At 40.1% G+C, this 10,548-nt stretch overlaps 2 protein-coding genes across 2 annotated transcripts; one reads left to right on the forward strand and one right to left on the reverse strand.

Moving 5' to 3' along the window:
• Window positions 1–1,995: 1,995 nt before the first annotated feature.
• Window positions 1,996–4,729, forward strand: LOC137098423 (cell division cycle protein 20 homolog). Its single transcript, XM_067474646.1, has 10 exons — window positions 1,996–2,062; window positions 2,290–2,432; window positions 2,516–2,612; window positions 2,712–2,837; window positions 2,934–3,130; window positions 3,228–3,322; window positions 3,422–3,659; window positions 3,859–3,984; window positions 4,112–4,229; window positions 4,352–4,729. The coding sequence occupies exons 1-10, from the start codon at window positions 1,996–1,998 to the stop codon at window positions 4,525–4,527; spliced, it is 1,383 nt and encodes a 460-aa protein (XP_067330747.1). The 3' UTR covers window positions 4,528–4,729.
• Window positions 4,730–5,586: 857 nt separating this feature from the next.
• elovl1a (ELOVL fatty acid elongase 1a) lies at window positions 5,587–9,336 on the reverse strand. The gene is made up of 8 exons (XM_067475346.1): window positions 9,057–9,336; window positions 8,156–8,249; window positions 7,850–8,040; window positions 7,663–7,743; window positions 7,421–7,477; window positions 6,843–6,948; window positions 6,487–6,626; window positions 5,587–6,396 (listed from the first exon to the last, which is right to left on the reverse strand). Exons 2-8 carry the CDS (start codon window positions 8,214–8,216, stop codon window positions 6,088–6,090), a joined length of 945 nt encoding a protein of 314 aa, XP_067331447.1. The 5' UTR covers window positions 8,217–8,249; window positions 9,057–9,336; the 3' UTR covers window positions 5,587–6,087.
• Between the last annotated feature and the right edge of the window lie 1,212 nt (window positions 9,337–10,548).

Consider the following 10,548-nt stretch of genomic DNA (forward strand, 5'->3'; position numbering starts at 1 on the left):
TGATGGAAGAAACTTCCAGTAGAACCAGGCTCAGGGTGGGCAGCCATCTGCCTTGACCTGTTGGGGTGAGTGGAAATTGGAGAGAGAAAAGAGCAACAACAAAACATTGGGCAGGTTGGTAAGAACAGTGGCTGCACAGCTTCAAAGCTGGGGACACCTGCAGAAAGGGACAGGGAAGGAGAAAGACAACTACGGGAGAAAAGACAGTTAATCTCAATCAGTAGTTACAATTTCGAGGAGAGAGTGAAAGGAGGAGGGGGTTCCCCCAGCAGTCTAAACCTATAGCTGCATAAGTATAAGCTTTATCAAAGAGGAAGGTTTTGAGCCTAGACTTAAAAGTAGAGAGGGTGTCTGCTTCCTGAATCAGACCTGGGAGCTGGTTCCACAGGAGATGAGCTTAATAGCTAAACACTCTGCCACCCATTCTACCTTTGGAAATTCTGGGAACCACAACTAGGCCTGCATTCTGAGATTGAAGTGGTCTACTGGGATGATATGGTGCTAAGAGGTCTTCTATATATGATGGAGCCTGACCATTCAGAGCTTTATATGTAAGAAGCAGGGTTTTAAATTCTATTCTAGATTTAATGGGAAGCCAATGGAGAGAAGCTAGTGAAGGTGAAATATGATCTCTGCTGGTTCCAGTCAGCACTCTTGCTGCAGCATTTTGGATTAATTGCAGGCTCTTTAGGGAGTTAGTGGGGCATCCTGAAAGTAGGGAATTACAGTAGTCCAACCTAGAAGTAACAAATGCATGGACCAGTTTTCAGCATCACTTTGATACAGTATGCTCCTTATTTTTGCAATGTTCCGTAGGTGGAAGAAGGCTGTTCTAGAGATTTGTTTTATATGTGAGGTAAAAAACAAATCCTGGTCAAAAATAACTCCAAGGTTCCTTGCAGTAGTACTGGAGGCCAGACTTATGCCATCTAGAGTAACAGTATGGTTGGACATCATATTTCTGAGATTTTTGGGCTCAAATACTATATAAATACTAATACTACAGTTTTGTCTGAGTTAGGAAGTAGGACATTGCAGGACACCCAGGCCTTTATGCCTTGTAGCTTGATTAATATTTTATCATCTGGTTCCATGGATAGATATAGCTGGTCTCATCAGCATAGCAATGGAAATTTATGGAGTGTTTTCTAATAATGCTGCCTAAAGGAGACATAAATAAATTAAAAAGTATTGGTCCTAACACAGAGGCTTGTGGAACTCCACAGTTAACCTTTGTGTGCATGGAGGATGGAGAGAACAAATTAAGGTCTATCAGATAGAGAAGATTTAAACCAACCTAGTGCAGGTTCTTTAATCCCAATTTCATGTTCCAGTCTCTGTAATAAAATGTTGTGATCAATGGTGTTGAATGTAGCACTAAGATCTAACAGAACAAGTATAGAGGCGAGTCCATTTTCTGATGCCATCCTTTAGATGGTGTAGGATACATGATTTTGACTTTTTTCATTTTATTTAAATCACCTGTAATCTAAGATTTCCTTTATGCAGAGTTTTCACATTTGATTTAGTGCAGGTTGGTACAAGGCGACATCGGCCAACCAATCGCAGGAGGCTATTTAGCATTTAAGCCGTTAGGAATCATAACTATGAATTTCATATCTTAGACCGTAAGGAGAAAGCTGGCTGAGTTTCTCCGTGTTTCACGTTTCTTTGAAGAGGTGAGCTAATTTTGCTCGTTTTAACTTTGATTTAGTCAGTCAATCAACTTACAGACATTATTTTTTTAAGGTTAGCGTTAATGCTAACGTTAACTTGACTTTTTTCAGCGCGAGCTTCATTTACGTTAAATTTAGTGGGTCGTATTTTTCTAGCTAACGCCAGCATCGCTCGCTTAGCTAAGAAAGCTAAGTTGGGTAATTTAAAACGTAATTAGCGTTAGTTACTTTTGCATAGTACAAGCATGCATTATAAACAACGATGTGTTTTAAAAGTACTTATGTATTATTGTCCACATCCAGTGAGAAACTACACCAGATGGCTAACTTTGGGTTTGAGAACGACATCCACAGTATCCTGAAGCTGGATCTGCCTGTCGCAGAAGGTACCAGATGAAGGTGGAAGAGAAAGACCAGTTCTTCAAACACATCCGCGCTGAGCGGCTTTGTCACCTGGAAAATCTACCAATGTGTCGCTCAGTTCATCTAAAACGCCGAGCAAAACTCCGGATATTATGAGCTGATTGTGTTTTAACGTTAACGTTAAAGACATTTCTGTAATTGCTGTTTACGTTTCTGTATGTTAATCACTGGGGTATTTTTTCTATTTTAGGCAAAAGTAAAAGACAAACAACCTGTAAAATAGGCGGTGACCGCTTCATCCCCGTCCGAAACAACAGACAAATGGAAATAGCAAGTTTTCTTCTTACAAGGAAAAATGATCCGACGGAGGCAAATAATACAGCGATGTCATCAGTAAGAGTGTTTGTGTGGTAGATTTACTTATGACTCCTTTGTTAGTCTGTGTTTACTGATTGAGACTTGCTCCCTTTTTAAAGGAAAAGCAGAGAGCGTGGTCTGTGGCACTAAATGGGTGCAACATTGAAGAAGCAAAAATCCTGCACTTTGGAGGGAAACCCCTGAATGCACCGCAAGGTAATTATGGCTCCATGCCAACACGATGATTGGCAGGAATATTACATAATCTTAAGGTAAGGATTTTCTTCCATGGTCTAATTTCTGTCCACCTTACAGGCTATCAAAACAACTTAAAAGTCCTCTACAATCAAGTTACAACACCAGCATCCGGTAAAAAAACTAGATACATATCATCAACTCCTGACCGAATTCTGGATGCTCCTGAGCTGAAAAATGATTTCTGTAAGTTTGGCACTAAACTGCAATTTATGTGAAACTTTAGTCACTGTAGATTTCACAAACCTGAAGATTAATCCCCACCCCCCCCCTCAACCATAGATTTGAATCTGCTGGATTGGAGCAGTCGAAATGCTCTTGCTGTGGCACTTCATAACAGTGTGTACCTGTGGGATGCCACTCAAGGAGAGATCACTCATCTCATGAAGATGGAGCATGATGACGACTACATTTGCTCACTGTCCTGGACCAAAGAGGGCAGCTACCTAGCTATTGGCACCAGCGACTCCAAAGTTCAGGTCAGTGTGATGATGAACATAATTTTGTTTGTAAAGGCACACAACACTGACATAACTGATTAAAATTTTATTTATTGGTTCATTTTTGTCTTTCTAGTTGTGGGATGTTGATAACCAGAAGCGCTTGCGCAGCATGGCCAGCCACACAGCTAGAGTTGGAAGCTTGAGCTGGAATGAGCACGTTCTTTCTAGGTCTAGTTATTTCTCAACCTCAGATACAAGAGATTAAATCTGATATATTATTTGTTTAACAGGGTTTTACTGTAATGTGTTCTTCTTTCCACTCAACAGTGGCTCCAGATCAGGAAAAATACATCACCATGATGTGAGGATGGCAAACCATCACATCTTTACACTCACTGGTCACTCGCACGAGGTGTGTGGACTGAAGTGGTCCCCTGATGGGAGATACCTTGCCAGTGGGGGCAATGACAACTTGGTGTCTGTATGGCCATCTGTGTCAGAGGGTGGTGGCAGAAATGGCAGCCAGTCAGTCCACAGTTGGAGTGAACATCAAGGAGCTGTAAAGGTGAGCAGCTTCATACTCTCACAGAGTGGTGTGTGTGTGTGTTTGTTTTTTTGTTCGTTTGTTTTTTTTCTCCCTACTTTTGGATTTAGCAAAACTCTAGATTTTATAAAATTGCATGGCTTACATGTTTATTCTCAAATAAATCCTTTGCCCCAGATGTGTAAAGTCTGAATGTACCTTTATGGTGTCATTGTTTTAGGCACTGGCTTGGTGTCCGTGGCAGTCAAATGTCCTTGCATCTGGAGGTGGTACCAGTGATCGCCGCATCCGTATCTGGAATGTAAACAGCGGCTCCTGTATCAGTTCACTTGACACTCAGTCACAGGTGACCGCACACTTCTCCATCCTAGAGTTTCATTTATTTAAAAATGTGACCTTAATTCTATGTTGGGAATTTGACCTGGTCATGATAACACAGGTCTATACTCAAATAACCTAAATGTGTGTTTCAGATCTCATCACTGGTGTTTGCACCAAACTACAAGGAGCTGGTCTCTGCCCATGGATATGCCCACAACAATGTAGTGATCTGGAAATACCCCTCTCTCACCAGAGTTGCTGAGCTCAATGGTAACTATTTAACTAGACAGACTCTGTACTTGTTCACACATACTTTAAGAAAATAGCCAGTCATGCGGAAATGGCTGTAATGGTTCTGCTGCTCTAAACAAATTGATGCTTTTATATTTTAGGCCATGAGGACAGAGTTCTAAGTTTGACTCTGAGCCCAGACTGCTCTACCGTTGCATCTGTTGCTGGAGATGAGACTATTCGTCTGTGGAAGAGCTTTGAAGTAGACCCTCTTAAGAAGAAGTCCAAGGAGAGGCTGGTCAAATCAACTAGCAGCATTCATCAGTTAATCAGATAATTTGCTTTATCTTGGACTCCTCCCAGCCCATGCTGAATTCATTGAAGCAGAGTGTTTTTATTTAACAATAAAGATTTCCACCTGGTGTTTTTAGAAATAGCTGGCATTTACTGTTCCAGTTGGTGATGTAATACATTGTTGTTTCACTTATTTACACAAGTAAATAAAGTTGTATTTATAAGCTGTAGTCAACTTTGATGTTGTATTCAGGAACAATTGTACATATTGTTATGGGTTATAAATAAAGGGTTTGTTTACTGTATGGTTCTGTTAATCAGCATGATTTTGTACTAATCTGTTAAAGTGCAGTGCTATGATCAGTTTTGACAAGATAAAGTTAACTTGTAAAGTAATTTCATCTTTTAGATGGTGTAGGATACATGATTTTGACTTTTTTTCATTTTATTTACAGAGTTTAGTGCAGGTTGGTCCAGGTAACCTCTTACTTCAGCAGCTGATTTCACCGAGTAAACTCTTGAAATACCTTTGTTGCATTTGCAAAAAAAAAAAAAATTGCATCATATTTAATACCACACAGTTATAAAATTATGACTTATGTTTTGTTCAAAGACTTAGTGACAGAAAACATTAATGGAGCATGGGCAAGTTTGTTTCGATGTCACAGATGAAACTGAGTTTAAGTCAAATAGATCAACAGCTTGTCCCTCATTTAGCATTAGTCTTTTCCTGCTGCCATTCATATTTGGCCTCAGGACTGGCATCAAGGTGCCCCTCAATTTTAAAAGGCTGACCATGCTTTCAATTAGATCATCCTTCCACAGCACTAAACCACAATGTGGTGAACTTCAAAAACAGCCATCAGCATAACTTACTAAATTCTCATCCAAGAGAAAGTACCTTAACTTCATTTTCCTTTTACAGAGCAGACCATACAGAATTGCGTAAATCAGAATGTTTATGTTCATCAAATATTAACCCAGTGTAAGTGTTATTACCTGACTATGCTAAAATGCATCAATACTGTAATATACAGTTTAAAATGTTTTTAAAAAATGGTGACATGTTTTTAAACTACAGCTTTCTAAATGACACAGAGCATTATCTAAAATGCATTTTTTTATTTCAAAAGTTAAATAAACAAGCAAAAACTAAATATGACATTTACAATGAAAACCTTGTTTTGATATAAAGCAGTTATTTACATGTGCCAGTCCTCAGTGAAAACTGAGAAATACTCCCAAAGCAACAAGGGTCATACCAGCCAAACAGTAGGTCAGACATAACGTGGATCATGCTTGATTTGAAGAATACTATCAGTGACAAAATGAGCACCAATTTTCACACAGTGTGTGTGTCAGTAAACAGTTCTCTCACAACTTACGCAATGTGGAACAGAGATCACCGGCTAAACATTGTGCCATTCATATCCCTAGAAGTGTGCTTATATGTTCAATGATATGACTGATTCATAAATTCTGTAGTTTTGAATTGGTCTAGTGGCATCTATGCCACAACAGTATGGTAAAAGATATGAATGACATATTCAAGGTTGCTCTACAGAGCTTTGTATGCCTCCTTCTCATTTCTAGAGTCACCAAGTTAGATTTCCTTTACTTTCCCCAATAAAATGTTGCCGTTGGTGTTGAGTTGAGCATGTCCATTCTCTAGGTGTTTGCCGTTAGCCACCACAGTGATATGTTCACTGGCTGAGCAGTTCTGTGTTGGCTTGACATCTGCGGCAGGAAGCCGTTTGCCCCTAATGTAAGCCTGCACCCAGAAGTTGGAAAAGAGGAGGAAGAAGAAGACACCATACAGCCAGATCAGGTGGATCCACAGGGGAACCTGGTAGTCACATTTCTCCATGAAGTAGTATTGGCTGATGTGAACTGATACCAAAACAAACTGCAGCTGTAAAAAAAGAAAAAGGAATAGGGGAGATTAATAAAAGTTTGGTTTAAAAAAAATAAAAACTGTATTTATAAAAATTAAAGTACATACAAGCTGGATTGCAGTGATGTACTTCTTCCACCACAGGTATTTCTGGAAGCGAGGGCCTGCAGCAGAGAGTCCGTAGTAGAAGTACATGATAACATGGACCACTGCATTCACCAGAGCATGGAAGGCGCCCATTCCTCCAGCTGTAGAGGAGAAGAGACAAAAAGAATGATCAGTAGACATTTTTATACAAACATTGTAGACTCGCCAGTTTTTTGCTTTTGTATTTTAATCATCTCAAGAGTTGTGAGCTGGTATAATGTGCATCCATGATTTGAAGTCATTTTCATCTACAAGTTTTTTGGGGTTCCGAAGTATTTTGACAGTGTTAAACTTTGCATTAGCTGAGGAAATCTCACCAGGAGTCAGGGTGATGCCCCACCACCACGTCCAGGGCATGAAGGAGTGATGAAATACATGGAGAAATGTGATCTGGCTTTGTTTCTTCCTCAGCACAAAGAAAAGCTGGGAGGAAAAAAGAAACATGTTGTATTATTGCCATGTCAATGCAGTAATAGAAATTATTATGATTGAAAGGCCAAAGTTATGTTTACTTAACTAAAAACAGCTTAAGGCTCCAATGCATTATTAATGTACAGCAAGTTGAAATAAGCTACTACTGTAGAAAAGTTAAATACTTGGGAAAGACAGCAATTCAGTTTGGTGAACATCGTACTTTTGAATACTGACACTGCATGTTCTTGGTCTGAGTTATTTTGAAAAAACAATACTTGGACTAGTGGCTACTTAATGGCCACTTATTTACCCGAGGTCACTACAATATTCACGTAAAGAGAAACTGACTTATTTAACAATTTAGCGCAATTACTGATCTCCAAAAACTGTGCTGAAGTTTTTCTGAGGAGGAAAAACTAATTGTTCAACCAAATTCTCTCACACATAAAAATTAATAGAAAGGTCATAATAAGGTCTTTACCGTGTCGAAGAGCTCTATAAATTTTGAAAAATAAAACAGCCAACTTGCTCGAATCATCTGGGGGGAAAGAAGAGAATTAGATGTCTAAAAGCAATGAACCAACTGATTAATTTTCAGGCCAATAATCTTGACTCAATGACATTCAAAATATAATTCCTTAAAACCTTCAGAGCCGTTTTACCTGCGCTTAAGAGGTAAAAAAAGCTCTTCTCTCGGAAGAAATATGTTTAGACAACAATTACCCTTAAAGTTTGTGGGCTGCTGGACACGTCAATAAGGTCACATCTCCACGTATAGGTGGTACCCCATCCAGACAACAAGAACTAGGTTTCAGAAACACATCAACAGCTGTTATGATCTACACAAGCGCCCTGGTTTACCTTACTTGAGGGATCTGAATCATCCCTTGTCCATCATTTTGTCTTTTACCTCAGAGACTATGTAGGCATTCAGTAAAACCATGCCAAGGTTGTAGATCATCATGGCTGTGTTTAGGCGTAAAGGTTTGCGGTTTGCCATCAGGCGAGGTCCGACATACACTGAGAAGAAGACGTAGGCCAGCAGGATGCTGGTCATTTGTATGGGACTCTGCATCAGAGGATAATCTTTGACTCTGACATCTAGAAAACACATACTTAATCATTATTGTCACATAAAATAATGTGTGGAAAAATAGTTCAGTGCACCAGTTGATCATTTATATTAAAAAAGAAACTCTGTGACAGACACACTCACCAGTTCTCAATTGTAGATAACTGTGGAACTTTAAAACGTTTGAAACTGCTTCTTGCAACATGATGACTGGTTGCTATTTGGTTCTGTTAAACACCTGGAAAATAGGGGGAAAAAAAGACTCAGAAACCGGGAGGTGAAGCTGAGAGAAAGTAAGGTTGGCCGGCAGGTGAGCAACAAAGCGGCCTGTCCACCTGCTTTCCCATTGACTGAACAAACAGCAGACATCTGCACAGCCATATAAAAAAAAAAAAAAAAACTCCTCAGTGCCATAATTTACCAGCTGTCAAAGAAATACATAGGAGAAATGCATACTAGGAGCTGATTTCATTACCAAATCAAAAATGTAGCAGGAAAGCCAACAGCAATGACCCCATCACAATCCCAAGGAAATACTTTATTTTACTCAGTAAACTATAAAGAAATAAATGCTACAACATCAAAACATAAAATGAATGAACACTTGAAGGACGATTGTGAAACATGTGAATTCAGCTGTCAGCCTAAAAACAATGCAGTACTGTAGCTGACTAACAGAGCAAGTCAAACAGGTGAGGCAAAGAACTTGGCCCATATGGCCACCTAGCAAAGCAACCAAGCTACCAGGACCTGAGCTAGTCTGGGATTTCCAGGGAGTAAAACTACAGAAAAAAGTAAAGAATGTGTTTAAAGCAGCAGATGTGTTTTGTTGCTTTCATCTAGACAAGTCTCAATTTAACTGAGTTCTTAATCTGGCAAAAGACACATTCTAACACCAAGATATTAAAAGAAATCTCTCAATTAAAAACACAACATACATTTTTACAGAAACCCCACATATTCAAGTGACACATTTAGATTAGCCAGCAACAGTCCTGAGACTATAGCAAAAAGCTTTGCTGCTCTTTAGTAAGTAGTGACTCACCTGCTGAGCGCGAGTCCCCAGCACTCGCTCCTACACAGCCAGAACAAGCGGCACTCAGCCCAGAGGTCCCAACAGTGTGAACGATCAGAGGAAAACCAGATTCAAAGCTACTCCATGGGTGTTAGACTCAACCTGTCCTCAAGCAATAGTTTTCACTCAAATTCAGCAAGAGCTGAAACTCTCACAAACGAAAACGGGGAATGACAGAGAGAACTTAAAATGAAAGGCTGGCTAGGATAACTATAGAGCTCAGATCATTCAGCTGAATTTAAAGCCCAGGGCACTACTACAGGCCTTGCTGGTTTCAGGACCACACCCTGTTTCAATGCTAGGCTCCACCTTCCTATCATTATTTTGCCTCTCTGTGATTGGACTGTCTCATCAATGGTGTTGGAGTGATGGAGTCAGAGGTTTGGAGGACCCAGTAAGATCTGGGGGCTAGCAGCCTTGTTGCTGGGCAACAAAGATCACTTTACAAGTATAAGAGAATAAAATACATAACAGTGAAGAGGGTGAAGGTCAATGTCTGCTCTGGGTGAAGATAATCATTTTAGCGTCACTTTCAAAAGATTTTTGATAACTTCACTGAAATGTATTTTTAGAATGACCCACAACCTAATTCCGGCAAAAGGTGACAGAAATTCACTAACATAACGTCATTTTACGTTGCCCATCCCTTCCGTCCAACCCTTGCTGCTCTGACAGGCTCTCCTGTGCCTCTGGTTTTACCTGTTCCTGATGGGTAATGGGTGTGAGGCATGGAAGGTGCTTGAAATTTACTCTTGAACTGGTACATTAGACCTGGTACTTTGGTTGGAATGAAAAGAATTTGAGCACGAGAGGGAGGGAGGTCTGTTTACATGTCATTTGACACTTTTGCACATGGTGGCCAGGTCATGAAGTGCAGGCATGGAAACCAAAGACATTAATGCATTGAATCTTGTGATACGAACGGCTTTTGGCTTGTCCCTTCAGGGGTCGTCACAGTGGAACAAGTTCTGCATGTTGATTTGGCACGAGTTCTTTAATGCCTCCCTGCCGCAACCCTCCCATTTTATCCGGGCTCAGGACTGGCACCAGGGTGGCCCTCGTCAGCTGGGCGGGGCCCCACCTGGTCAGGTGGGATTCAAACCCACAGACTTCTGCATCCCAAGCCAATGCTTTAAAATTCAGAGTGTGGTGTTGTGTGTAGTAATATAAATTCAGAGGATATTTTCACTTAGAAGCAAAGGTAAAAGCAACAGTTTTTTTTACTTCATTAAACACAAAGGCAAATGTATTTTATTTTAGCCTACTAGATGTTAATGTACAATGTTGGTAGAAAGAAAGTAAAGAGAATTCAGCTGTTTACAAGTGGTTCTGCCAGTGAGAAGCTGCAACAAAAGACTTCTTCCAAAACTGCAGCGTCGTTGTACAGGTGGAGCCAAGACTTTAAATAATAACATGTAAACAGAAGCAGGTCAGGAAGTGATGAAATTGTTCCTGTTTAAGT

This window comes from Channa argus, chromosome 14 (assembly GCF_033026475.1).
Source record: "Channa argus isolate prfri chromosome 14, Channa argus male v1.0, whole genome shotgun sequence".
Lineage (NCBI taxonomy): Eukaryota > Metazoa > Chordata > Actinopteri > Anabantiformes > Channidae > Channa > Channa argus.

What these genes read in the sequence shown, in the direction of transcription:
- LOC137098423 (XM_067474646.1), top strand. Translation starts at nt 1,996, where the DNA reads ATGGCTAACTTTGGGTTTGAGAACGACATCCACAGTATCCTGAAGCTG. An exon ending in AATGAGCACGTTCTTTCTAG is followed by an intron (nt 3,323 to 3,421) that starts GTCTAGTTATTT and finishes TCCACTCAACAG; the next exon opens with TGGCTCCAGATCAGGAAAAA. An exon ending in CACTTGACACTCAGTCACAG is followed by an intron (nt 3,985 to 4,111) that starts GTGACCGCACAC and finishes TGTGTGTTTCAG; the next exon opens with ATCTCATCACTGGTGTTTGC.
- elovl1a (XM_067475346.1), bottom strand. Translation starts at nt 8,216, where the DNA reads ATGTTGCAAGAAGCAGTTTCAAACGTTTTAAAGTTCCACAGTTATCTA. An exon ending in ATGCCTACATAGTCTCTGAG is followed by an intron (nt 7,744 to 7,849) that starts GTAAAAGACAAA and finishes TCTGAAACCTAG; the next exon opens with TTCTTGTTGTCTGGATGGGG. An exon ending in GCAGCCCACAAACTTTAAGG is followed by an intron (nt 7,478 to 7,662) that starts GTAATTGTTGTC and finishes CTTTCCCCCCAG; the next exon opens with ATGATTCGAGCAAGTTGGCT.